We start from the raw sequence: 26,992 nt of genomic DNA on the forward strand, positions 1-26,992 counted from the left end.
TAACAGTGGTTTCTTGGTCACACTGAGATTTGAGGGTGGTCAAACCCTAGAACTGTTTGTCCAGAGAGGTTATGAAGCATTCATCTGTAGAAATATTCAAAACCCAACTCACCACAGTCCTGGGCAACATGCTGCATCTGACCCTGCTTGATCAAAAGGTTCCTTCTAACGTCTAATCACAGTTTTGTGATTATGCTCTGATTTTTCTACCCAATAAGGCCTTTTTTTCCCTATACCCAAAACTTACTTCCTTCTTCACAACTTTTAATCTTCTTTCTACTGTCTTCCTTCCAAGGGCAGAAATCATCTTGGAAACAAACATCATGCAGCAGCGACTAAGCTCCATGCTTCTTTAGCACATCTGTATCTTGAGTTGTTTTAACAGTCACATACTATTGTTGCAAGACTCTAGATAATACTTGACACACATTGAAAATTCAGAATACAGTTTCCTACAGCACAGACATGCTGTTTAGGATCCTTAGCATCAGCAAGCAGTATAGCAGAATATTGCTTTGGAGATATCAGTTACAGTTAAGTGTCCTTACGGTGTACTTCTGCGTTGCTAGGCAGCAACAGAAAAAGACACCAAACACCTATTATTTATTTTTGGGAAGTCTTTGTAGCTAATGAAAAAAAAAAAGTTTATCTTTTCTTTAGCGTGAAATGCACCTACCTGCATGAAGAAAATTCACCTTACTGAACTAGGGAATATTTCATACAGTCCTAGCTCCCCACGAAACAAAAGGATCAAAGGGAGGGATTGTATTTGGTAAAAGAGTAATATAGAAGTAATTTAACTTTTCCGCATTTTTCCAATTCTTTATTTTTCAGTTTGCAAAACGGAAGCATTGTACCACCAGAGGTGATAAGGTTTGTCCTTAGTAAGAGCACTGAAGGCAAATCACTCTCAGTTCAGCTTGTAAAGGTGGATGTCACACCGTGCAATGTAAGAACCATGTCCTTTTCACAAATTCAAAATGGATCAAGCTTCATTTATAAATGTTACTAACTGTATTTCATAATTCATTTGCAGATTACCCTACTGCCATTTCAGAAAGTAGTAGCAGCATATCAAAGTACTAATCATGCATGCAGATCACTTCTACTGATATTCATCTAGAATTCTCCAAGGATGAATTCCAGAGTAGAATACAACAATCTTTTTAATCACATAAAACACCTTTATCCATGATCGTAACTATTGAAACCAGACTTACATAGTTTAATAAGATAAGACAACTTTATGGTTATGTAAGAATTTCTACACCTAAGCACAGATACACTGTTTAACTAAATTAATTCCACATCACACTATTAGTTAAAGAAGGGCATCTTGAATCGTACCAAGACCTCAAAACAGAATGCAGAGTAGAGATTATGAGTTTGCAGGTATCAATTATCCTGCCTAGCAAGAAAAAGATTTGCTGGAAGACTTTGGCAACATTGTTACAGAAACAGAAATTCAGCTCACACCAGCCTTTTTACACCACAGGGAAAAATCTGTTTCCAAAGGAAATAAATGGTATTTCCAAGCTTGTTTTACCAGAATAACTTCATTTAAAGTTTTTGGTGAGTGTAACAAGTTGGTGAAGTGGAAGAACAGGGGTGAGAGACTGTAGTCGTCTATACTCATAATCAACAAACAGGCAAAAAAACTTTACAGATACAGATCAAACCTGCTTGATCCAATATGAGATGGTCCAATTTAGAGTCAGGAGCACATTATGTAAATCAGTAGGGTTAACTTGTGAGAAGTATAAAGCAAATTCACAATGATGGAAACTATGAATAAAAAGAAAATCAGAGAAAAATCTTTAAGCAGCAGCTGGAACAATAAAGGTGCAAAAGTCTGGTTCAGAGATCATCCACGCAGCTGGATGACAGTATTAAATAGATAGATAGATACGCCTTCACTTAGCATGACATCTAGCACGGAGGCCACTTTGAAGAACTAACGCATGTGTGAGAAGGAGGGTCCTTACTCTTCTGTTTACTCAAAACATAAATACACATTCTCTCTTCACAGTGTTCTCCCTCAGATTGCACCTGCACTGCAAAGTAGTTCAGCACAGGTGCCAGAGTTTATTCTACATCAGTTAGCTACAGACTCACCATAACACTGCTCACATATCAAATGATCCACTGAGAGAATCAACCAGTTTCAGGCTACCGACAAAGAAATACGCCTCTTCAACTTCCAGATCCCAAGCTAGCATCTTGATATAGTGCTGAATTGTACTTGGAAATTGTATTTGGAAATATCAATCCTGAGCTTAGATTATCTCTATGAACCCTGCATTAAACAGCACAGATGTACACTAGAAAACAGCAATTTAGGAATGAATGTTTCATTGTTCAATGAGAAGGGATGAAGATAACTCTTTTCTAACTTTCACATCTCTGAGCAGGTTAAGAGCCAACAGTGGACTGAAAGCAGATGTGGGCTTCACAGAGGTTCTCACTTTCCTACAACTTCTTCACTTTACCTGCTGAGGGCTGTGTCTTGAACTTTTTCTTCAGTGGGGAATTCACATGTCGCCACTCCATGGGCTGCCATAGAATTTTGATTCCAGAGCCTAGTGGTGACACCACATCTTGTCACTGGCAATGATGTGATCCAGGAAACTGTCACCTTCAGCCTGGTATTGGATCAGTAAGTCCAAACACGCATATGCTGTTCTTTCTGCTCTCGTGTGAGCATTCATGGGACCCACCTGGTGAAAACTTTGTGATATTCCAACACTGCCACCACTGCTTCCAATGCACTGAAGCCAATACTCAGCACCATACACATTTATCTGGTAGTAATCAGCTGATTCATATAGATGAGCTGATTAAGACACTCTTAATTTCACTGCATGACTGCTGTGCATGTCCAGCCAGAACGCGACTTTCACATTGCATTCACCACTCCTGAAACACACGACTCACCATCTCACTGTGCTCATATCCACTGTTTGGTCTCCGTAAACATTCAGCAAGCATTGATGAATGTCAATAAGTGCAAATTTTTTCCACGTAGACGCATTCAGTTCCACACCTTTGCCTCATACTCACTGCCACGTTAGATGCTATTTTGTCAGACTGCCCATCTGCTGCCAGCTGTCACACAGCAAAAAAATGTAATGGAATACTGGTGGGAAGGTTCATCCTCTACTGCCATACCACCAACAACCGCCTCCAATGTCATGGGCCAAGATAATAATATAGGAGGCATTACCTTCAGGGCAGCCATCCTAAAAAATAATGGTTAATAAAGCCAGTGCTCGAAAGACTGTCTATTAGATAGTTGTCTATGCATACATAGTGTGTAGATTACCTCTAAAGACTTGTCAAATGTAAGAAAAGAGACAGACCACTTTCATTTAACACAGGAAACATGGAGAGTTCTGAATCCCAGTCCAGATCACACAACATAGAGCTAATTTTATTCCAAGGAACTTCCCCACAGTTCGGAATAACTCTCTAGGCCCTTATTGGAGCCTAAGTCTTAAGCAACTTAATTGAAAAAATCCATTTCAGTTGGTTTGAATAAGGATTCTGTCATAGGGGTGGGCAACTTGCCAAAAGACTGCGAAGCAAATGGTAATAATAATTGCCAGTTGAATTTTGGATAATTGCTTAGCAGAATGCAACAATGACCACTGAGTATAAGCTCATTTAAATGTTTCACTCTAGCTGGAACAAAAGATAAAGAACATATTAATTTGATTTGTCAGTGACATAACCAGTGAAGAACTGTCAGATGCACAAATAGCCAGAAAAATGTTATAAAAACAGAAAAGTTTATTGTTTTTCAAAAAAAAAAAAAAAGGGCAAAGAGATATTAATTTAGAATATGAAGTTATGAAGTAGAAAAAAAAAACATTTGGAAATTAAGATGAGCTGCTGCATGTTCAGAGAGACAGTTAAAAAGGAAATGCAATACTGGGGATGGGGAAACAGGTTCAGTAACGATGCCTTCCATTGTACCATACTGAATTTCATAAACTGCACAGATAAAATGGTATAGACTAAATTCAGGAAGAGGCCGAGTGAAGACATGATCACTGACCCATATGCTACTACTTCTACAGTGATTACTGCAGCCCATTTTACTGTGCAATGCAGATGTTTTAACTTACAATACCTGTAGATATACCTCACCGGGTCTATAATGTAATCTTTTACTTATTTCTCCTCAATTTCAGAAATTCTTTGTCCTGATATTCTGAAGTCATCTGTGGTTCCAGACATAGCTACATCAACAAATCATAAATAGTAGCAGCTATTTTGCAGGGCAATGAAACTACAAAGTGAACAAAGGCTGGAGATGATCAATCATTTCAGCTAAGGCTATTTCACTGCAGAATGAGCTTCCAGAGAATATTATATTAAAATCCATCACTTAATCATCTTTAGCACATACCACAAACCCTTACTGATTAATAAAAACTTTCCTACAGTAACGGTATATAAAGATCTGATTTGCTTTTAGTAACAAAAAAAGAAAGGACAGAAGATTCTGCCAACTTACAAAGAGAGACTGAAAAAAGAGGGAGAAGGAATGATTTAAAATAAGGAATTACATGCGTAAGAGCTAGGATGACACTAACAAAGAAAAGGATTTCAGAACCTCAACCATTATGCCATGTGATGAACACAAAACAAGAAATAACATAAGTATATAAGATTTTGATACGTTAGCAGTACTATTTTCCTGAAGGGGATGTAATGACCTGCAAAAAGGATCCCTAACCAATACATTCCAATGTACTTTTCGGCAGCACTTCTATGCTTCGGTGCTGTGTGCACCAAAATAAAGTAACAACCACCCCCGATCCTGTATCTGGTGCTGAACCATTCCAGAGCCATATATCTAAGGTATCAGGCCACAGCTATTTTTCCTAGAGGCAATTTTAAATAGATGGTAAAAAGAAAAAAAGAAAAGAAAGAAAAAAAGGGGGAAAACAAAAGAGAAAAGCTATTGAAAAGTACTGAAGAAAGCTGGGGCTCTAGAAAAAAAGTACGAATGGTTCAGACTGAGCTTTCTGCTCACTTCTCAGTATATCAGGCCTGGAACAAGTTTCTCAGGGCAAAATATCCTTAATTGGCTGGAAAGCATTTAAGGAAAAATCTTTTTAATTAAAAACAGAACCAACAAGACATGAAAGCCAAGGGGGTTGGGAAAGGCATATGTTGACCTTATGAAGCTTTACAGCAGAACTCTGCAGGGGCTGTTTAAACTGAGAAAGCACAGTTTTAATTAAAGAGTCCTGAGGAACAGACAACTCAAAAGAGCAGGTCAGCTAGATTCCAAGAGGTCAATTCAAGCATAAGCAGAAGGAAAACAAGACTTCTGGACATTTTACTCTCCTCTGGGAGAAATCTGTTGCTAACCAAGCATTATGCTCTGTGTTTCTCAACACACAAGCTAGCTGTCCTCTAACCACCTCTATGAGTGCTGCAGATCCTTGCTAAGCCTTTACAGAGTGGAAGAAATTTTTTGAAGTCCACAACAGTTTCTTGACACTGGATCACATTCTAAAATAGACTCAATTGTATTTTTCACCCACTGCATGGAATCCCAGGTATGCTTAAGCATACTTGAAAACAGAACTCTGATCCAGTATATCACCTTCCCTTTTTTCCCCTAAAAATTTTCTCTGCTTTTTTTAAGTGTACTATGCTACCAACACACTTAGTGAAGCTAGACACTTTTCCTTGCTATTTTGAGACAAAAGAAAATTTAAATCCAGACTCCAAACAAGAGATTGTATGAGTAGCAATGTAACTAAAACCTACCAAGCTAAAGAGGTTGCATGGTATAAGAAATTCCGTTTATGGTAATCCTAGCAGGACTCTAACTTATCTACCTCCTGCACGTAATCATATTAAAATTGTCATCATTCTATCAACATAAAATAAGATGCTGCAGCAACAAACAGTCTACAGACAGAGTTATGATTCCATGCAAGCTCATCAAATATAACTGTTTTTGATATGTACATATGGTCTTGTGTTCTAGTTCAGTGATCATAAAAAACAACTTAAAACTAATTGCTGGAACAATCTAGATAGAAGACATACCACCATCCATGCTTCTAAAGAAAGCTCCAAGTTGAAAGTCTCACTTGCTTTGGGCATTGCTTAGTTTGACTTTTCCTCTCATAAGGAGACATTTTGTAGTTCAAATCACTAATAATCTCACTTCTAGTTGCTACCATTTGTTGCATAACATTATTGCTTTCTTCACTCACCCAAAAGGAAAGTATTTAAAAGAAGTAAATCCAGGTTTAGTCTATGCCTTCGGATGGTAACAATCATCTTTCATCCATCATGTTGCACTGGTTTAGTGGAAGCTTCTTCTTAGTAAATTGAATTTAGTGCTTAAAATGACATGGATGCTCTGAGTTCTCCTGTTGTACAAGTATAGCAGAAATAATTTAATTACAGACATACTGAGAAATTCCATTAAGAAATTAATGCCTGTTGTATGATGCATTAGGGATAAAAATCTCAGAGCAAATAAAACTAAAATGAATGAAAACAAAGTTCTAGACTGTAATTACTGCTAGAGAACATGAAGAAGTTGGACTGAATGGCTGGAAAATTTGCCAGCAACTTCTCTGAAGCCATGTATTTCTGTCTCTAGTTAACATAAGAAGAAAGCATATAAATGTACAGGCAAACATGCCATATTTGCTCAGACCAAGAAGTGCAGCCACTCGACTTTGAAGTCAGAAAAACATACCCTGAACTCCTTTAAGACCACAACCAGAATATAGCAGCATTCACCTAAGCTTTTGTTCTTATGGTTCCCCCATTCCCTTGTGAAGTGCCTTGGTGACAAGATTTTAACTTAGGCCTTTTCTGTATTTACATAAAACTGCTAGAAGTAATAGAAAATTGGCTCATTATGTAACCAAAACTTTTGGTTTTAACAACTGAAGGTACTGATGACCTGGCAAAAGTTAAATGTTAGACAGACAAAGCTTGTTGATAATTTGAATGTAGAATGAGTACCTCCCATCAGATAGCTTCTTCTCAAATTATCAGCAACATTCACCACTGAAAGCTGCAGTTCTCCTGGATGACTCTCCCTATCATCTCTCAGTTCCACTACATAAAAGTGTTCCAGGAATCTACACTCTACTTTTCCTGATAACAATCTGACTTTTTATCATAGATGTCTTCACTACATACTCATTGGATTAGTACCATACAATTCACACAGTATCTTAAAAATGTTATCTCTGAACCAATACACATGATTTAGAACACAACGGAGTATCTATCACTAGTAAGACAATATTACAGACAGCATACCCAATTGCTTCAGTACCTAACTATTTTGTCACATTTAACTATAACTGTCAAATTTCAAAGGATTTAAAATAGCACATGTCAAAAAAGCCATCTCCTTATTTATAGTCTTGGAAACTGTTCATCAAAAGCAGAAGTCTTGCAAAACTTAGCCAGAAGTTAAGGATTTATCTGTAGATTTATCTCTAGTCTTTCCTGCAACAAGAAGTGAGGTAGAATATCTTGAAGCAAGTGAGACTTATAGTGAAGGAAAAAAAAAGAAACCACTGAAATTCACATTTGTGCAGCAACATTCATTATGTTTGCTTAAAATTCTAAACATAAAAACTAAGCCAAAACTAAATTTTAGTTGCATGCACTTACATGAGTTTATTTTGTACTCTGGCCAGTTCTCCAATACCTACTCCAGTGTCTACAATGTAAGAATAGCTAGAGAGGATAGTACAGTGCTGAGTAGTTATTTTGGCAGTGAATCTTTTTCTTTGTGGGTGAGGTTGGGGAAGAGGTCACACAGCTGTCAGTGGTCCCCATTCCACAGCCACCAGGTTCCTGTAACGTCTTCTTGGAGATATTCCAGGACTAGCTCAGACACAGCTTAGGTGCCCATGTTCACCAGTATTCAGCCCAACAACGCTGCAACCCGTACATCCCACAGAGCAACTAGTCAAAGCACTCAGCACCCCACCTACCTTGTAATAGCAGGATCTATTGCCCTCGTGCTCCATACTCTATATTCAAACTATCTCCAGGGCTGCTATCCCAATCCCACCCACTGACCCCCAGCACTTGTATTTTTTCCCTTGTATTCTCATGCATAGGCCCACATATGTCCTCCCTCCGCTAAGCTGTTGCTTGATGAGCTGTTCTGTAGCGGAAGTAGCATTGGCAACACGGTGCTCCTATGCTAATTTATGCTGTGGGCATTTTTTTTTTTTTTTTAATTCCACAGGCCACTATAACGATGATGTCTTTTAACAGAATTAGTATATTAGACCAATGTGCAGTATCAGCATTTGTGCTGTACCAGTAGTGTAGCAACGAATTTTGATATCAATGTAATGGAACTGGAATACTTGCCTCCATTTTTCCCCACTGTTCGGAAACATCTCCAGAAAGTCCGAAGAAAAGATGCCCTGTTATGAGGGGTAGCTTGGACAAAGCTGAACTCACGGAACAAAATGTGTGTTCCTTGACGCACGCTGTTAAAACTGTGGAGATAAGTAAAAACAAGAGAACGTTAGAAAGCTGAACCAATGTGAATGTTCTGGGGCCAGCTGGAACAGTAGCAAGAAAACCACTGGCAGTTATATTTTGTGAAACCAAGTCTCTAAATCTTATATCCATCTGTCCTCTAGAGAAAAGACTATTTGCAAAAACCACACATTGGAACTTAATTACAGGAATTAGAGGTTTGTGAAAGTAAAATTCATTCTAAAGAATCCCAGCAAGGGGTGTCCAAGAGCCATTTAGTCTTGAGACCAATCCACTAGGAAATGGCTGGTTAAGAGTTACTGTTGTTTGTCTGATCAGAAGATGCTCTTTCTTTTAGCATCGTATATATTTCACTGCCATTCTCACCATAATTTTCCTTGAAGCCACAAAACAAAACCAAAAATATTTAACAGAAGCCTCAAGATCTCATTTTTAGGTTAATTAACTGAGACATGACTGTATTAGATGTATAAAATCTACTTCAGTAGTCATGAAAAGTAGGCTGGCACTCCCCTAAGTGATACTTTGTACTAGTGCATTTTGAAAATATTACCTGATCATTACAATGGAAAGTCAATTTGATATTCAGACTTGTATTTTAGTGCAGATTACTCATATTTGAATTGTAAGCTCTTTAGGCTAACTTATTATAGTAAACATTTGTCTTAAAATGCTTTCTCTGAAGTGTAAGAAGCTCTCCCTTGGGTATGGTGAAGCTCAGCATGTAAGAACAATAGAAATGCAAATACAAACATTATACACCAGAGGTACAATGATAGAGTTGCCTCAAAGATGGATTTTGTGCATTTCACTCTCAATCATGCATGTGGGACAAAGCTTTCAAACACTCCAGAGAGGTCATTAAAAATATTCACTTGGGACAGCAGCTTAACTTGCCCACATGAATTTAGAGAATTAAATGAAAGAGAATGAAGAAAATTTAGAGAAGTAATGAAAAAGATATAAGCTTATTTTCATCCTAGCAGAACCTCTCTGTAGGCAGCACCTGTGCTGCAGACAAAATCCAGTGGTCAGTGGGAGCCCTTTCAACTTGCAATTTTAAAATCATCCCCTTAAATATAATTAGTTTATATCACCTTTTAATGCTGCCTAGCTCAGAAAAGAGTCTCACATTTGAGAGGAAATTATACCAGAGATAAGCAAAATTAAAGTCAGGTATCAGATGGGGGGATGGGAAGGTTGAGAAAGGCCAACGTAGATTCAAATTCTGAAAAGGTTGTTTTTTATGTCCCAGTAATCAAAACTTTCTGTCATGTGTTGAAAGCACTTGTTCTAGCCCTCCTATTCTGAAGGAAATTCATGCAAAATAAGTACAAACAATCACACTACAATTAAGAAACACTCATGATCTTTGAAGTTTGGAATTAGAAATACTCCTGTAAACATAATGAACAAACAAATTATTTTGTATTTATGAAACCAGCGCCGTGCAAGTCAGAGAAAAGCACAGTCACTGTACCAACAGACTTAAGTAAGTATAAGCTGTGCCTGATCAAAATACAACAAAATTAGAGGAAAGGCTTCCACGACTATCATTGTAAGTGAACAGTATTCAGTACAAAGTGCTCTAGCTCACTGCTTCAGAAGGAATGAGTACAGAGTAACGGAAAATAACATGCTTTAAGTCACACAAGACGACTGTGACAAAGCTGGAAATGGGATTTCAGATCTTCTTATCTCACACCATAGCATGTAAGACTTTCTTCATTTCTTATTTGCATTGTTTTACTGATGATTTGATGGGCTGATGGAAGAGTGAGGGATATAAATGAGAAAAGGAAGAAACTTGGTATAATTGGAGAAGGCAGCATTCAAAAAGATGACACATATAAGGGAGATTTCTAGGAAGAGAAAGAAGATGAAGGCAAGAGTATGCTTGTTTAGACCCCTGAGGGAATGAGAAAGAATCGTAGAACTGCAGAACACTCAGAGAAGTTTAAATCTGAGATAGAAATGGAGAGGGTTAGCTGTACAATGACATCTAAACGCACCCGAATTATGTTGCTTAGAACAACTATAGTACCTGCGCTATCTGGAAGCAAATCCTGGCACATCTACAATGGAAAGGTGCAGACATGAAGTTAATATACTATTAATCCACAGGAAACAGCCCTACTATATCGCTTCTTGGCTCTCATAAGTTAAAACTCAAGTCACTCATGTTTTCAGCATGGGACGGCTCTAAAACTACCAAGCAGAAGAGTATAATATAATTTGTTGTTACTTACTCAGTTATAAGTATGGACAGGTATGCTGGAACATCAGCACATTTGGATGTGCTGACAGCTAAGTGCCATCAGCTAGTTGAGCAAAAGAGGTACAATATTTCTTTAATTCCTCATTTCTTGCAATAAGATTCTGCACCAAAAGCTCAAGTCTGCAACCACAGGAGTTAGAATTTTATCCCTGTTAAGATGCTACATTTCAGAGATTCTACTTTATAAGTTCCTTTTTATAGGTTGTAACCACTCAGCTTAAAGGAAAGAGCTATCAGGCTACTGACAAATGGACACATCTGGCCTCATGCAGGATCAACAGTACTACAAGGGACGGGAGTCATACTTTTTGAACTATATGTTTAAAAATATTTACAATTATTTTCTGTCTGATAGCGTGGTAGTGCAAAAATAACTCAGCCATCTTCTCCTTAACAGTTGCTCAGAGATGAAGCTACCGTGAACACTGGCAAGTTGAAGTGACCTGCAGGTAAAACCTACAAAAAGAAAAAGACTACCAAAAGCTATTGCAGTTATTCCAACTGCATGTATGTGGTATGACTATCACATTACCTATAATTTTATAAACACTTGAACAGATGTATTTTCCAGTTTCTTTTGAATACAGAAATAAAACAAGCTATCACTCCAGAGGAACAACTTAAGTAAGCAAGATATCAACAGCAAGGCAACAAACAGTTCCAACATTCTCAGCAAGTTTAACTGTTACTGAGCTTCCTCCTTTAGGACTGTTCAGTCTTCTCTCTATCTGCCTTCCTCTCTGAAAAACTCATTCCCTTAGCAAGATGAAGTGGCCAGAGCTTAGCAGTGCATTTGTGCAGGAGCAAGACTTATGACCAAACTAGGGCATCTTAACACGCTATTAATTTGTCCTCATTCAGTTAAAAGTGGGTCTGTGAACCTAGAAGCAAAAGCAGAAAAACGAACTTCTCATTTATCTGGTTAACTCCTCCTTTCCCCCCTTCAGGTTTTACTGTGGTCATTTGCAGAGAACCCTTTTAACAAGGCTGTGGGTTTCAAAGCCTCCTACTGCAGACCTAATGGTTGCCTTGGCCCTCTGTTACCAGGAAACAGCGCAGGCAAATCAGAACATTAACAAAAGTTACTAATGACGTGATTTTATTTGTCTTGCAGAAACTGAGACTAGAAGTTGAACCAAATGTTCCGTGGGTAGTGTCAGTTCATTACAACATTCATATTTCACACAAGAATTGCTACCTGACTGGAGACTCCATTAACAGAACAGCTTCCCTCATTCACTTAAGAGGATATTCTGGAGAAAGATGAGAAAAAAAAATAGAGCAAAGTTTTTGCTCAGTTGGAAACTAAAGAAGTTTTTGCAGTCAGGACTTCAAGGTCTTGCTTTGTCACTCTTCACCCTCACATGCTCTAGAGCAGCCAAACCACTGCACCGAATCCCTTCTACCAGCACTGCTGAGAAAGCTGCACCTTGCAGCACATCCTGTCTGCACTTGTGGGACAGCACCTGCATAGGAGAGGAAGAAAAGAGTTTTGGGAGGAGACTGTGATAAAACAGCCCCAGCCCTCGGAAATGGCTCTGCTGGGAACTCTAGTGCTCAGGTGCTGCTACTCCAAACAGAGCTGCTTTCAGTGGGGCTTTGTCTTTTGTGTAATTACATTTTGGCAACTTGCCAGAGTTCAGAAACTTTAGAGCACTCTTTTCAAACCTTTAGACTTCTAAATAGATTGTAAAAGTCCCAGGATGCTATGGTAACATCCCAATTGAAACTCACTACAGTAGTTAGCCTCCGCCTGCTGAACTTTGGCAAAGCCATCTATGCACAATGCAGGGAGAGCCCTGTGTCCCCGGGAAGGACAGAAGAGCTTGTCATGGTCCTGCTGTCCCCTTAGCAGGTGCCACCTTTGGCTACCATGCAGAAAGCTGAAGGAGTGAACAGGATGCCTCCTCTACTAAAGAGACAGCAAGGAACAAGGGCCAACATTCCTTAACTTACAGCATACCATTTGCATTTTCCACCGAGATTGTGATGAAAGAGGGAAAACTCACTTTGAAGGCTTATGCTGCTTCTCCAGCATGAGCACCTCTTTTTCCCTCCCCGAATTTTCTTCCCAGTCCCAACAGTGTCCAAGTCATTAATAGAGAACTGACTGCCTTAAGTGAAAATAAGGTGGTCTCAAACTCAAAGAGGCTATGGCTAGACTGAGTGAAACATTTGTAGGGAGAAACAGCACAGAGGACTTGATGTCAACACTTTGGGTATTTCAGCATTTGCTTTTCTTGAAACACATGTTGAACTAACTCTAGTTTGATCCCATGGACTGCATGCTCATTTGCAGTTGGAACACATCTTTCAATTTAGTTCCTCTGAAAGGAACCCAGGTCACGAGCTCCAAGCACTTACTGTGCTTTTGGTATGAACCAAAAAGAACAGTAAGTAAGGATAATCAGGAGTATTAGGATTAGAGACTATCGTACAATGGGCAACAAAGAACTAGCTCTAGCAATAGAAAATACTGGAACTCAAAAGGCTTTAAAATTCAGGCAATTTCTGTTGTTAAATAACTCATCCACACACAAAGCATCCCCAAGAGAACAATCGCACTCACCCCAAGGCTATGCTCTATAATAGCAAAGTGAGGTTTACCTTGCCTGGAAAAGCCCTGAGAGGGAGCACTTAAAACAGCAGGCACCATTGAGAAAAAACATCCCAGCTTCACTGCTGCTGTGAATAAATTACTGCTGAATGAATGTGGTTTAACATAAGATCACTATTCTTCACGCTTTAGTTTAAGTTTACCAGACTATGTGCAATACGCAGACCAGTCGTTGGGTTATTTCTTTCCTTATCACTCTTGGAAGGTAGTGTAGGAACATCAGCATACCTCAATGCAAAACTGTTGTATTGAGTGCTTTTTAAAATTCCATAGATGACAATATTTGGGACAATGAAGTCAGCCTCAAAGAAACCAACATCTTCCTCTAATGAAATTAGTAGTACTTTTTAGGCACTCCCACTGAAATGTGTTAGCAGTGTTAAAATGAAACAGATGCTGAAAGTTATTTCTGATGGCTGGCTTTAAGGAAATATCCTTTTTTTGAACAACTGGGCAGATAGGAAATCAATAACACTTAACATGTTGGTGAGTGACGCAATGCTGCAAATCGACAGGATTTTTTGTGATGCTTTCTGTCTCACCCACTCAAGTTTATTTCAGCTGAAGGGTGTGGAAAGAGGGAGAGACACGAATGCTAACAATTTGTTTTCAGTCTTTTTGGTGCAGGCACAGCAATCTCTGTATTCATGACAGCATTAGTACAGGTGGTACAGAGATTATCTCAAGTACTATATGAAAGGAAATGAACCACAGCACCTGTGACACAGCTCAGAGTAGGCAGCGAGCAAGCCTTCTTACATTGCTTTGTAGCAAAACAAACCCTCTGAGACCAGTCTACAGATTCTGGAGAAGGAAACGATGAAAGGAGCTGCTGTGCTTGCTCTTTATTACCCGGAATCCCTTTATCTTTTTAGAGTCCTCTCCCTTGATTTCTCCTCTGCTAGGTCAGTAATTTAACACCCTGAGGCTTTCGAATCAAAAGCTAAAATGACCTTACCATGTTGAATTATTAGCCCAGGATTTAAAAAAAAAAAAAAAAACAAAGTAGCAAATAAGGGCTGGGGAGGAATCTCTAAAAACAGAGGCCTTTTGATCAGAGCAGCATCCTGCAGTTTGCTGTAACTCAAGCTGGCCATTCTTACATTGTAGGAATTAAGGACTCCCCCTGCCAAGCAGGGCCCTATTAAAACACAATAGCTGTTTGAAAAGAGAAAGGCAAGCTGATATGGATATAATAGGCCACATATTGAGACCCCTTTCTACTCTGAAATAAAGCTGCTTCTTAGAGTTATGAGCTGGGAAATCTAGTATTCAGGAAGATGGGAAGGGCGTACAATAGAATATGGTAAATGGAAGATGGTAAATAGCCATGCAGAAGTCCTCTAAGGTGCTTAGGGAGAAGTAATGAAGCCTCAGAGATAAGCATCGATCACTAAGAGTAGCTTTTTCAGTCTGACCAGGTAATTTCAGACCACATGGTGTTTCAGTGAGTCTAGAAATGCCTTGCTGGTATAAAGAGATGTTTTTACAGTACAATACAAAACCGCAGCATGTTGCCCACCACAGAGATGGCTGTGTGAATACCACTGCAACTGGTTTTTACGGAAATCACAGTAAGTTGCTCCCCAGCTGCACTCAAAAACCCTCCTTTTGCGCCAAACGTTAAGAAAAGAAATATATATCCAGAATTATACAAAGGAAGCTGTTAGCATCCCAGCTAACATATTTAGTATTTGTTCAAACTGGTCTAGGTAGTTATTTTACAGGAAGAAGAAAATTCTTTATTGAACTGCTCTATAACCTTCAATGCTCTGAGGGCATGGGAGATTCGTGTCCTCTATAAGCATTATTAACACACAGCCATGTTCTGTTTTTTTGCCTTCATTCATAAGCAAACAGACAGTTTTGCTCTCCCTGTCGTGCTGTGAAATAGTTTCAAGATGATTCAGAAACCATTCAGAGAACTGGGAGCATGGGAGAGAGGGTGGTACAGGAAAGAGAAACAAAGTTAAAAATACAAACTACACACGCTGTTGTTCAGATTTCTTCTGGCTTAACAACTTTGGAAGTAGCTATGGAACTGACATCAACTGGAGATGGAATTTGATAATAAAATGTCAATGTCCACTGAAGGAGGAGTTTCAATATTATTGAATGATTGCACCCTTCTTGTACTATTGAGATCAAAGCGTAATGCTGAGTAAAGGCACACTGGCTTCTCAGAAAGGTGAGGCCAAAGTGGTAAGCATGAGTAAGGGCCTGCTTGCTCCATTCGGCAGGCAGTCTCCCGTACATCTCACTGTAAGACAGATCCATGTTTTGTAAATCAGAATTTAATTAGTTCAAAAGATAGCAGTACAATCACATCACAGTGGCTACAATCCACAAATCAATGAAATATAATTTCTTAACTATTTTAAAAGGAGATTGAATACAGTTCCGCCATGTGTGCAGCCCCCATATTTGCTCTTTTCAGTCTTGGTTAGAATGGAGAACTTTAGAAAGTTTTTAGAAAGAAAACATTACAACTAATACTTCTTCACCTATTCAATTTTGTTGTCAAGAACTACAGCACATCAAAGACTAAGCTGCTTCCAGAACTTCCATCATGTCAACAAATGAACGCTGCTGTTTCCTTAATATAGGTGAACTTCCATCATTTTTCATTAACATCAATTTTGCGTTTAGAGATTACTTAGCTAAACCACTTAATGTTTACTACAACTGCTTGGCTGTAGTCTTGACCAGCCACTGTCTGTCCAATTTATTTGAAGATATGCAATAGGATTAATTTTACAGGACATGAGATTACTGCAAATCTCTGAGGATAATATATTACAGAAGCTGCATGGTTTCATCACTACACAGCATCAAAAGTCTGGGTTTTTTTTTGGAGACATTTGATTTCTACAAACTATTTGATTAAAAAAGAAAATAATATTAATTGTTTTTTAAAAAGGAGAGAAAAAGAAGCTAAAATAAGTTCTTTAAAAAAAATGCACTTTTCAGTCAAGACAGAAATACAGGGCTTACAACTGTTTGCTATTCATGGGGATACAGAGACATTTAAGGGATTTCATCCTGTAAAGGATAAGGAATCCTATTAGAGGATCTTATCACATCCCATTGCTGTAAGCATTTGCTGATTTTTTATTTATTTATTTATTTTACAGGTTGGCATATCCAGGTTAGGAAAAAACTTACATTTGTTGGCCATGCTCATACTTGGAAGACACATGTTCTTAGCAAGGCAATTAGAAATGCTCCTCAAAATTTCCTGTAACACCAGAACATTCTACAGCCGAAGAATGAACATCACCAAATGTAAAACACCTCAATCCTGCTCCATTTTTCTTAAAAGTCTGAGAAAGATAAAATGTATCTCAAACTTAAACTACTTCATTACATTTTAAAACAGTCTTATGAATGTATGAGAGCTGCTCTGAAAGTAATGTCTTCTATTTTACTATGTTGGCTCACGACAACAGAGGCAGATGTTGGTAGTACGGCAGTAGGTGCTGAACCTTCCCGCCAGTATTCTGCTATGTGCTGTTGCTGTGTGACAGATGGCAGCAGGGGGACAGTCTGACAGAATGGCATCTGACACGGAACTGCATATGAAGAAAAGGTGTGTCACTGAAGTTCTCCATGTGGAAATAATTGCACCCACTGATGTTTGCTGAATGTTTACAGAGACCAAACAGTGGATGTGAGCACAGTGAGGCATCAGGTGATGCATTTCAGCAGTGACAGAGGTTCACTTCCACTGGAGCAGATTTTTACGAGAGGGGCATGCAGGCTCTTGCCCATTGCTGGTGAAAAAGCATAGCATGTGGTGGTGACGATGTTGAAAAGTGTGTTTTATAGCTTAGAATTTGCACTATCAAATAGTGTTACCGTGCTCTTTCAATCTGCGGCAGTTTCCATGGAAATAAATAGGAGGCATTACTTTTGGAGCAACCTACTTAGATAGATGGAAGACAAGCATTCTTCTCAAACCAATCTCCTGTATGCATATCGTAGTCTAGACTCACAGCAAGATGCTTCAATAAAACTAGAGCTAAACCGAAATAGTTAGTAACACAGAGAAAGGCATTGTTAATGCTGAAGTCATCGTGTATTCAGCAGTGGTTTTGGATGTCTCAAGATGTAAGAGAACATTTTTGGAGAAAATAGCATATTCCAAAAAAATTCATTGCAAATAAGGATTAAACTATGACTTACTACTTGTAAATTCCTAAAAACTGTATAGTAAAAAAATTACCTTTAGTTTAGTTACCAAATTTTCTATGTTTACTACTCTTTTCTAAAGCTTCTATGTTCTACTGCATTTCCACTGAATTCCAGGTGCCAATTACATGTTACTAAAACAATTTTCTTCAAAACATTTACAGAAGCTGCAGGAAATCCAATCCTTAAGGCTAGTGACCAAGCATGAAAAGAGATTACTGTTTTATATACACACTGCAGATTGTATGCAAAAGACTGTAAATAGACCCATACATCTGTTGCGGATAAGTTGCTATTTAATTGTCTCGTTTTTTTTTTTCCTCCCTATATATTCCAACACTGAGTGACTCAGCAAACACAAATAAGCTGTTTTCCAGAATGATGGAGAAAGATGTTTGTCAAACAGTGATCTCCACACTGACTATCTATTTAGCATTACATTGAGCTCAGTTCCAGAGCGTTCCTCACTGGAAGGCATACAGTGCAAGATTCTGACCAGAAGACCTTTCTGCTTCTGCAAATTCAAATTAAGCAGAGTGGAGATTTATGATCAGGAATGCCAGAACAGGGAAAAGGAAGTAACTGTCAAATACCACAGATATAAGAAAAACAATAGATAATTGGAGAAAAAAAAAAAATGAAAGACCCATCCAAAAATGGACATGATGATCACCTACGGAATACTCAACTAATAAGTTACAGCAAAATAAACAAAAAGAGTTAACATACAGGAGGCTAATTAAAGATGTTCTTAGGAACTGCAATGACTTACATATCTATTTCGTTGCACCACCAAATGCAGACAGCCAAAGTGGACTGGTGAAGTAGGAAAACTGTATCACAAACAGGGCATACCAAGTAGAATTACTTCTGTTACCTTCTAATCCAGATGAAAGTGACCAGTTTTCAGCATTCTGTAGGATGTTGCCTATTTCAATTGCTCCCTAAATTATTCAGACTCGTTTCAAGAACAAATGTACACATTTGAAGTGTGTAAAAGTAATCTGGAGTTAACTTCCAGGAATCACGTATGCATGTTCAAATCTGTACTAGCAATATTTATAACTACAATGAAAACACTGAAAATTTGGAAGCACAAACAGAATTATGAACTAAAAGTAGACAAAGGATAGTGCATTCAAACATAGCTCAGAGAAACAGCACAAACACCAGTTAACTCAGATACGTATGTACGTCAGACCTAACACTTATACAATTTGCCAGGTTTCTGGACTTCATCTTTTGAAAAATTTCAAATATTTGTTTTTCAGTGTTATTAGTTACCAACACCTCCTATATGCAATTGACTTTAATGAACGTTAGAAGGCACCTCAACTCTATGGCACACATGTTGCCTTTCAGCGTTCAAGGTTGTAAGAAGGAATAGAGACACAACTATATATAAAGGTCTTCTGTAAGGCAGTCAGCCCATTTCAGTTATTCTGACAAAGATCACAAACATACAACTTCCATTATGAAAAACAATAGGAACAAAGCAGTAAAGACTGCACTGATACACAGTGAATACATACTTGAAGCATCATATTTGGACCACACTGCATATAGAAGTTGCAATTGTCTCTGTTCAAGCAGCAAGAGTATACTGCAACTTGGCTATTTGGAAGTGGAGGCTTATCCACGGAGAACTATCCCGTGCTGCCAAGACGCAGATACCAAGTGCTAACATTCATACATTATGGCAAGTTCTCTAGGTTCTCCTGGCACCAAAACAGTATTGTACATTTCCTGTGTGGAATATGTTACTGTACGCCTCATTAAAAGTAAATATTGCTTCCTACATTCAACTTGCTCTTCTAGCTACAAACGTTACAGATTTGTCTTACTACCAAAAATTCTTCTTTTTGATTTTTCCCCTCTATTTCTTTATAAAGGTTCAGATTCATCCAAATATCTGCTCTCCTGTAAAATTCTCAGGTACGTGGGGGAAAAAAAAACAATACATTTTCTAATATATTGGCAACATATTCAATGAGAATCAGTGTGTTATTCCCATTAACATACACATTTTTTTCCAGCTGTTTACTCAATAGCAGCCATCCCAATCAGCATATTTGTCAGGCTAGGACTTGTTGCAATGTTTGTTACAAAGAAACAACTCTGGGAAAAGGAAGACTTCACAGAACATGCCTGTCAGATTAAGATAACAGTGCTGTTTCTGCTTTAAAAAAAAATCTGTAATAAAAACATCAAGCTACAGGCAATCTACAGGCTTGGTATAAAATTCACGTAATTAAAATCACAAACAATCACACAAAATGTACACCCCTTACAACGCAGGCAGCTGGTACTGAAATCTCTTTTCTGCTATGGGCTAGATAAACTTAGGTTACAAAGAAAAGGCTTTCCTATTCTGATACTTCTCTGTAGAGGCAAGACTGGAAAGCAACAAATGGACTTCAACGGAAAGGCTTTGTGTCCATTAGCCACACATCTGTAAGTGTAGAAATACACGACTATTATAGGATCCCCAGAAAGATTTATCACCAAACTCAGTCCTGCAAATCCATCTGTTCACCAGAAACAGACATTCAAAATGCCTCTCTCTGAGTAACTTATTCACGTTAGCTCCAAAGTCTCCTCAGAGTTTCCAACATGAGCGCCGTCTCTCAGACTGCATATATTTATTCTCCCTCTACTGTTAACTGAAGAGTAAAGGAGATGCAGACAGCACTCTTATGCAGTGCCCTAGGGATCGAGGAATCCCAAGTAAGAAACTGTCAGGAGCCATCAAACACATCATCCCAGATGAGATTCTCAGCCCAAAGGGCTCCTTCACAGTTGGGTCATTGACAGCAGCGAATTCATACCTATCACACGGCTCACTGCAGCCTTGCACCAAGTGTGGTCAGTTTGATTCTTTCTCTCCAAAGCAAAAGAACTGCAGGAGTTCTAACAGTATTTGAAGAACACATGAAATATAATCTCTATTGCAAAAATAGTATTAAAGAGTATATAAACATTTTCTGTAAGTATCAAAGAATTTTTGCTTCCCAGATCCAAGTTTCTCAAAATAAAAGAAAAAAAACAGGGAAAAAAATAAAAATAAAAAACCACACACCACCACCCCCTCATTCTTATCAAGAAATTCAAATGATGACACTCAATTAGGCCCCGTCTCTTGAGAAGGAAATACAGAACAATTCATCAAAGCCCTAAGGACATTCTCACTACTATTTCTGTTGATTGTGTCTCCATGCTTTGTACAGTTGTAAATGTTCTACAGTGCTGCATGCTGTAAAGGACATGCAATACAATATAATTTCTGTCTTGACGAGCTCATACTATCCTTGCAAACAAGACAGAACAAGTTACCATGAAAAGAGGAAAGATACAGTGCAGATGACAGCAAGATGATGATGATGATAAGACCTACACATACACAGAGCTAAAGAAAAAGATGGCTCTAAGAATCTCTCCTCTTTATAAGCAGATAATTCAGCTTATTTCCAGGTGTCATTCAGTGTTGCCTTCAGTGAGTGGCTTATTTCTCACAGGCATCCCATCTGTCCCGTTTCTGGCCCTTCCCCTCTGCCTCTTCCATTCCCCAAGGGTATGGAGACCATTTTAAACAAGAGGACATTGTTTCCCCTACAGATTTATCTAGGTAATGTAGTGTAAAAATACAGGCCTGAACAAGCTGGTGTCACTGCTATTGCCAGATTAAGCCAAAAGAGGGGTATCACAGTTGTCCCTAAGGAGAGAGTTGAACAAATGGTTCTAGACAATCTAGGGAGCAGGACAAAACAAAGTACCTTCGTTACTTCTCAACATGATAACATCTTTCTATCCAATGATCTCAAGCTATACAGCACTAGCAATCCTGTTACTCTGAACTAAATAAGTGTTCCTTTGTGTAAAACAGTGCTCTACGCAGAGCAAAACTGGATTTTAAACTAAAAGTCCATTCTAAAGGACCTAAATGCAGCATCTAACCCCCACGCCCAACAAACAAGTACATAACAGATAAATTCTCAGATAGATGTTGTCAAAACTGTCATTGGAAAGCACACAAATGCCCATTAGATCCAGCGGGGACGCTTCAAGTTAGACCTAGAAATATACCTTAAAGACAATGGGGATCTTGGACATCAATCAGTGTGTCTAGAGCCCAATGGAGGCAGTGATGCATCTGCAAGCTAACAGTTAAGATATCTTTCTCAATCATCCTGCAACAGGCACGCGGACAGGAAAACATTTCCCCATAAACGAAGGAAAAAAAGAAGTGTTCAGGGAGAAGTACTTTGGGGGGAAAAAAAAAAAAAACACCTTCTAAAAGAGCCTTGAACAGAGTAGGGTATCTACCTGCAAACTGGGAGAGAAAGTTTCAAGCAAACTAAAGCAAACTATTACCATAGAAGAAAAACAAAAATTACTAATAGAAAGTCTCTTGGTCAAGGACAGTTTTTGCTGCTTCTTCCAGCTAAAGTGAAATAAACACACAGCTTCCCTTTAAGATCCCAGAAAATTTAATGTAGGACACAATGCACATTCCCACTGAGTGATCAAATGCATTAGCACAGGGGCCCTGTTTTTCTTCAGTACAGGAACAATCAAGAAAACAGGATGATAAATAATATATAGGAGGAACATGTCCCTTTAAGATATGCTGGCGCAGAATTTAGGTTGGAAGAAGTAAAGCAGCATTAGTCTGTAATTACACAAAGGGCTTTCAAGAGTCTGCATTTCATGGAGATTCAAAAGCAAAGCAGAGATTTCTTGGGTTTGCAATGAACAAACACCAGTAGCATTTCAGCAAATCTATAAAATCCAAAACAGTCCTGAGAGAGGTACAATTTTACTCTTTTAGGTAAAAGATGCAGATTAATTGGCAGAAGGTGATTGAGCCCTATCCTTGTAAGAGTCAGGAGTGAGTCAGATGAGAGAAGCCTCAAAGAACTCCCAAGATTGAAAACAGATGTCCACATGATTGGGACAAATGAACAACTGAATAAAGTGGGAGTAAAAGTATCCTTGAAGACTAAAAATATTCTGGAAGGAGAGCTGTAAAGATGAGGGTCAGCCCTCTGCAATCAGCAATCTTAGTGCTCAGCTATGGATAGCAGTGAAATACATAACTGGTTTCATTTCCTGAACTAGGAACAACTTATTGCCTGCAAAACACTTCCAGCTTGATCCACACATAGAGAGCTATATATGACCACATAGTTCTTCAACTCTGAAATTTCACTCAGATAAGCTAAATCCCAACAAAACGGAATATTTTCTTAATGATTACCTATAAAATAGCCGTTATAACTGGTACAGTGTTTTCAAGTGACTCATGGTGAGGCAGGGCACTGCAATGCATGATAGACGCGTTATAGGAAGGCCACAACTGCCCTTCTGCCATGAATCCAGTCAGAGGGGTGCACGGAATGCCGCTGTTGTACAGTGTGCCCTCTAAAAAGAGTTAATATGTAGAACCCATACTTGACACACAAACTTCACTATCTTGGCAAAGCTACAGAAGTTGTATTACTTTATCCCATACGCACTTAAAAAAAAAAAAATTACTTATGTGGGGCTACCTGCTAGCTTGCTAAACTCTGGGCTTAGTCTCTAATCGTAAGTAAACACAAGCAAGGAAAGAATAATATGAAAAATCAGACACCCCAACAAGTCCCTTCATCTTAAATGCTAATAGCATACTTCTAAATATGGACTTGCCAACCCTCTCACATAGAATAACCCGGAACAAGCAAAACATTGGAATGGTGCGCACAAACCTTAGGAATTCCACAAGTTATCTTTGAGTTCTAAAGTATTAAGATAAAAAAAAAAGTCAAGTTGATTTGCTTGACAGAGCAATACAAGCCAGTGGAGCTCTCAAAGCACAGCCTGAACAAACGCTGATGGTCAGGTGGTTGAATACAATTCTACCTGGCAGCGAGAGCTTACCACTAAGCTCTGGGAAACTATCTATTCTATCTATGTCCATATTTCTGATCATTTATTCTCCATTTCAAAGAAAGGTTCACAGACTTCACATGCTAAGAGTTTCACAGCTCTCAAAATAACTAAGGCTGTTTGTGCTTTGGGTCATGGACACAGTGTGATCTGCTAAATTCCACCCATATCATTAAAAGAAAAAAGCGTGACAAGTTTTTTATTACTTGTGGAAAAAACGAATGAATGAACAAACATGTAGACTGTTCCATCTTTCAGGAAATAAGAAGCTCCATGAAGTGCCCAGTGTGAATGAAGCTGTTTTAGAAATTCACATATTTGAAAATAACCAGGAAAAACATAAGCACCTAAGTCCATCACAGGGTTGTGTTCTATGCTGACAGTTCTTGAATTACTACTTATACTTTCAGAAGCAGAACAGGAATAGGAAGTGAAGATGGTTGTCAAGCCACGATGAAGGAAGAAATACTGCAGAGAAGCGATGTGAGCAGTTTCAAGTAAGCATGGAAGACTTCTTTGACCACCATTTAACTTCTGAAGTACATATGCACAAAAGTTTAGAAGACATCCTGAGGTATCAACTTGAAAGTAGGTGTAAACCAAATCCAATCCGGATAGATGTCTAAACAACAATTCTGACTCGGTATTGCAGAGCCACCTTGCTTTCAATCCTGGTAAACAAATCCTGATGTGGGTGGAGGTCATTACAGTCACGCTCTTTAAGTTCTTGTTTACTATTTGTTCAGCTGATTAATCTCAGTATTACTTTCTGTGGAAATTCACCTGTATCAGATGGAGCATCATGATTCCCAGTCATATCAAGTACACAAGATCATATCTTTATTTGTCCCCAATACGTACTGCCAGTGATTAATTCTCTACAACCATCACTTAACAATGACTACTGGCACTGCAACTTGCTCACATCATGGAAGAGTACTGTTTATTTGTTTGTGTAATAAGAGTTGCATTCCAGATACTATGCATTGATTTTTATTTTATTTTTTAATCTTTGTACCTTGGTAGTCTACAGAAAGGGAATACATTTTGAGAGTTCAGGCTACTTTATATATAAAGATTTTGTCTACTTATATATATATATATATATACATATATACTTATATATATACACATACACACACATCTCCCTGTAAAACTCATGTAGTACCAAGTATTATTGGGTTCTAAAATGGATTTTGAAGGTCTTTTAACGTCAATTTTAACTCCAGTTACACGGAGCTGCAGAGAAAGATTAACAGTAGAACAAAACAGACTCACTTAGCTGTTTGATTCTTCTTAATTCTACAGAATAAAGGCATTTATACAGAAAAGCGTTGCATTTCGTAATTGGAATGATTCCTTCCAAGCCAAAGCCAAGTACTTTGTTGAGAGCAAAATAGATAAGGTAATGCTAAAAACCATATTTCCTTGTTACACTGCCATCTACCTAAAAGATCTGTTATATAAACAGATGTAGCAAGATCACCTGTATCTTACTTCCTCTGCCAAGCATGGTCAAAACCACACTGGCCTTGAGCAGCTTATTACTCTCTCTCAAAATCAAAATAATAAAAAAAAAGCTTTAAGAATTTCCACTCAGATTTGCTGCATAATTTATTTTAGTTACTAATTTACCAGAGAGAATCTCATATATCTCTAAGTTTAAAATATACATGGGGCTGGAAAATATAACCTAAGTTGTCCAGACAGCTTAAGAAGGAAGTTGATTTCATTTGGAGGTCAGATGGATACTTCAGTAAAAAACAAACAAAATAAACCAACAACTCTAGTCAGCTGAGAAAGCAAGCTGCTCCTGTGCACTGAAATCCTCTTCCACAGCTGTATTACCGAGATTTCTGTGAAATGCTCTGCACTTTGATTTGCCTCAAAAAATTTAACAGGAAAGAAAGCAAACCAGCAGATTTTCTAATGGGCATAAAGAGACAGACTGAAGCATACCAACTGCAAGCACACCTATTACCAACAGATTTTTTAATGAAGCTGCCGGAAGACTTTTAAATGTTGTGTAAGACATCAAGTTGGCAAAACATACGGTGATTGGCTGAGTCAACATCAACAACACCGGAGATCTGCACGCAGTTTCAACTCCCCCTCCAAAAAAAAGAAACAAAACCAACAACTTCCCAAATTGGTAGGCAAAGATTATCTGTGCTAGTAATTGTTTTCATTTTTAAGGACTTATGCAGGTTGTAGAAGAGCAAGAGACATTCTATTAAAGCATTCAACATGATAACAGTCACACAAGGGGACAAAACAGTTTGAATCCAAACAGAAAAAGAAAGAATGAGTGCTTCTGAAACCACAAATAGTCTCCGCTTTTGAGTCTGGCTAACAGCTCTGATCAAGCCAAGCAGGGTTTGGTTTTCTACATGCTCTTAAAGGCTTCATTTCCCAAAGTGATTGCTTCACATGAATGTAACAGGAGAGGTACTGAACTGTACGAAATCCCATGCACATTTCTGAGACGTACTCAGGCAGCCCTTGGCTAACCTAGTGAAATCTAGCATTCACAACATAATCAGCATGTGTCCAGCTCCATTCTCCATGTACCCTGTCTGTTTCCAAAAGCCTCCCTCAGGCTGGCCCTATTGGCAGTGTCCTGATGTACTTACTATTCAGTGAAGAACCTGGCAATGCCATACTGACTAATATCTTCTCTGTTCTCCAGCAGCTGGCTCACTGCATCCTCCATGTACGTGAGAACATGCCTTTGAGCTGCAAATAAAAGACAGTAAGAGACGGAAATTAGAATACAAGGGGACTGCAAAGCCCAGAGCCAGACCAGCCTTGTTGGGGCCTTACAAAACAAGCCAATGAGCATTTGCTCCCTCATTTAGAGAGCAGAGGTTTTATTCTCTCAGATACAGATAGCAGAACTCCTGACCTAAATCTTGCTGTCTTTCCTGGCTACACAGTTAGTCATTAACAGCGTGGACCCTTTTTCAAATCCTTTGAGATTCTGTAAATGAAGGAAGAAAAGACAGAGCTGTGAGACTGCCACGCTGGAAAATGCTTATCCAAGAGGAGGTCTTCATCTCTTTTGTGAGTCACAGCCATCTTTCGTATACAAATCACCAATGCTGGATCAATGAGGTTTTTGTAGAGTTTTAGGTGTTCCCTGCCCCTCCCTGCTTACCAAAGCCAAGTAGCTTTAAGGTTGTTCTGTAAAGTTTTTTCCTGAAGGTGCAAATAAAAGTACATCTGTTTCCACACAAGCATCAACGAATGTTCTTGGAGTGGCAGGTGGGGAACAGGTCTCAATGCCAGGAGAGATTTATATTGCTCAACAGTCAGTCCCAAGTAACTACCTAAACCAAACCTGAGGAGGTTTCAGAAGAGGCAGATCTGCCAGTACCCAACCACACTAGTAAGTCTTCCAAGTAAGAATGACAAACCATTTTGCTGCTTCTACAGGGGGCAGACTGCAGAAATCAAGC

The 26,992-nt window shown here is 38.6% G+C and overlaps 1 protein-coding gene across 4 annotated transcripts in view; it reads right to left on the reverse strand.

The window, feature by feature from the left end:
- The window catches only part of C6H11orf49 (chromosome 6 C11orf49 homolog), an 81,418-nt gene that overhangs the window by 45,232 nt on the left and 9,194 nt on the right, over positions 1-26,992 (reverse strand). For all 4 annotated transcript variants that reach the window (XM_021401419.1, XM_021401417.1, XM_021401420.1 and 1 more), the window contains exons 2-3: positions 26,168-26,270; positions 8,386-8,516 (exon numbers count right to left, since the gene is read on the reverse strand). In XM_021401419.1, coding sequence (XP_021257094.1) covers positions 8,386-8,516; positions 26,168-26,270 — 234 coding nt within the window. The remainder of the gene's footprint in view (positions 1-8,385; positions 8,517-26,167; positions 26,271-26,992) is intronic.

The sequence above is a fragment of the Numida meleagris genome, chromosome 6 (genome assembly GCF_002078875.1).
Source record: "Numida meleagris isolate 19003 breed g44 Domestic line chromosome 6, NumMel1.0, whole genome shotgun sequence".
Lineage (NCBI taxonomy): Eukaryota > Metazoa > Chordata > Aves > Galliformes > Numididae > Numida > Numida meleagris.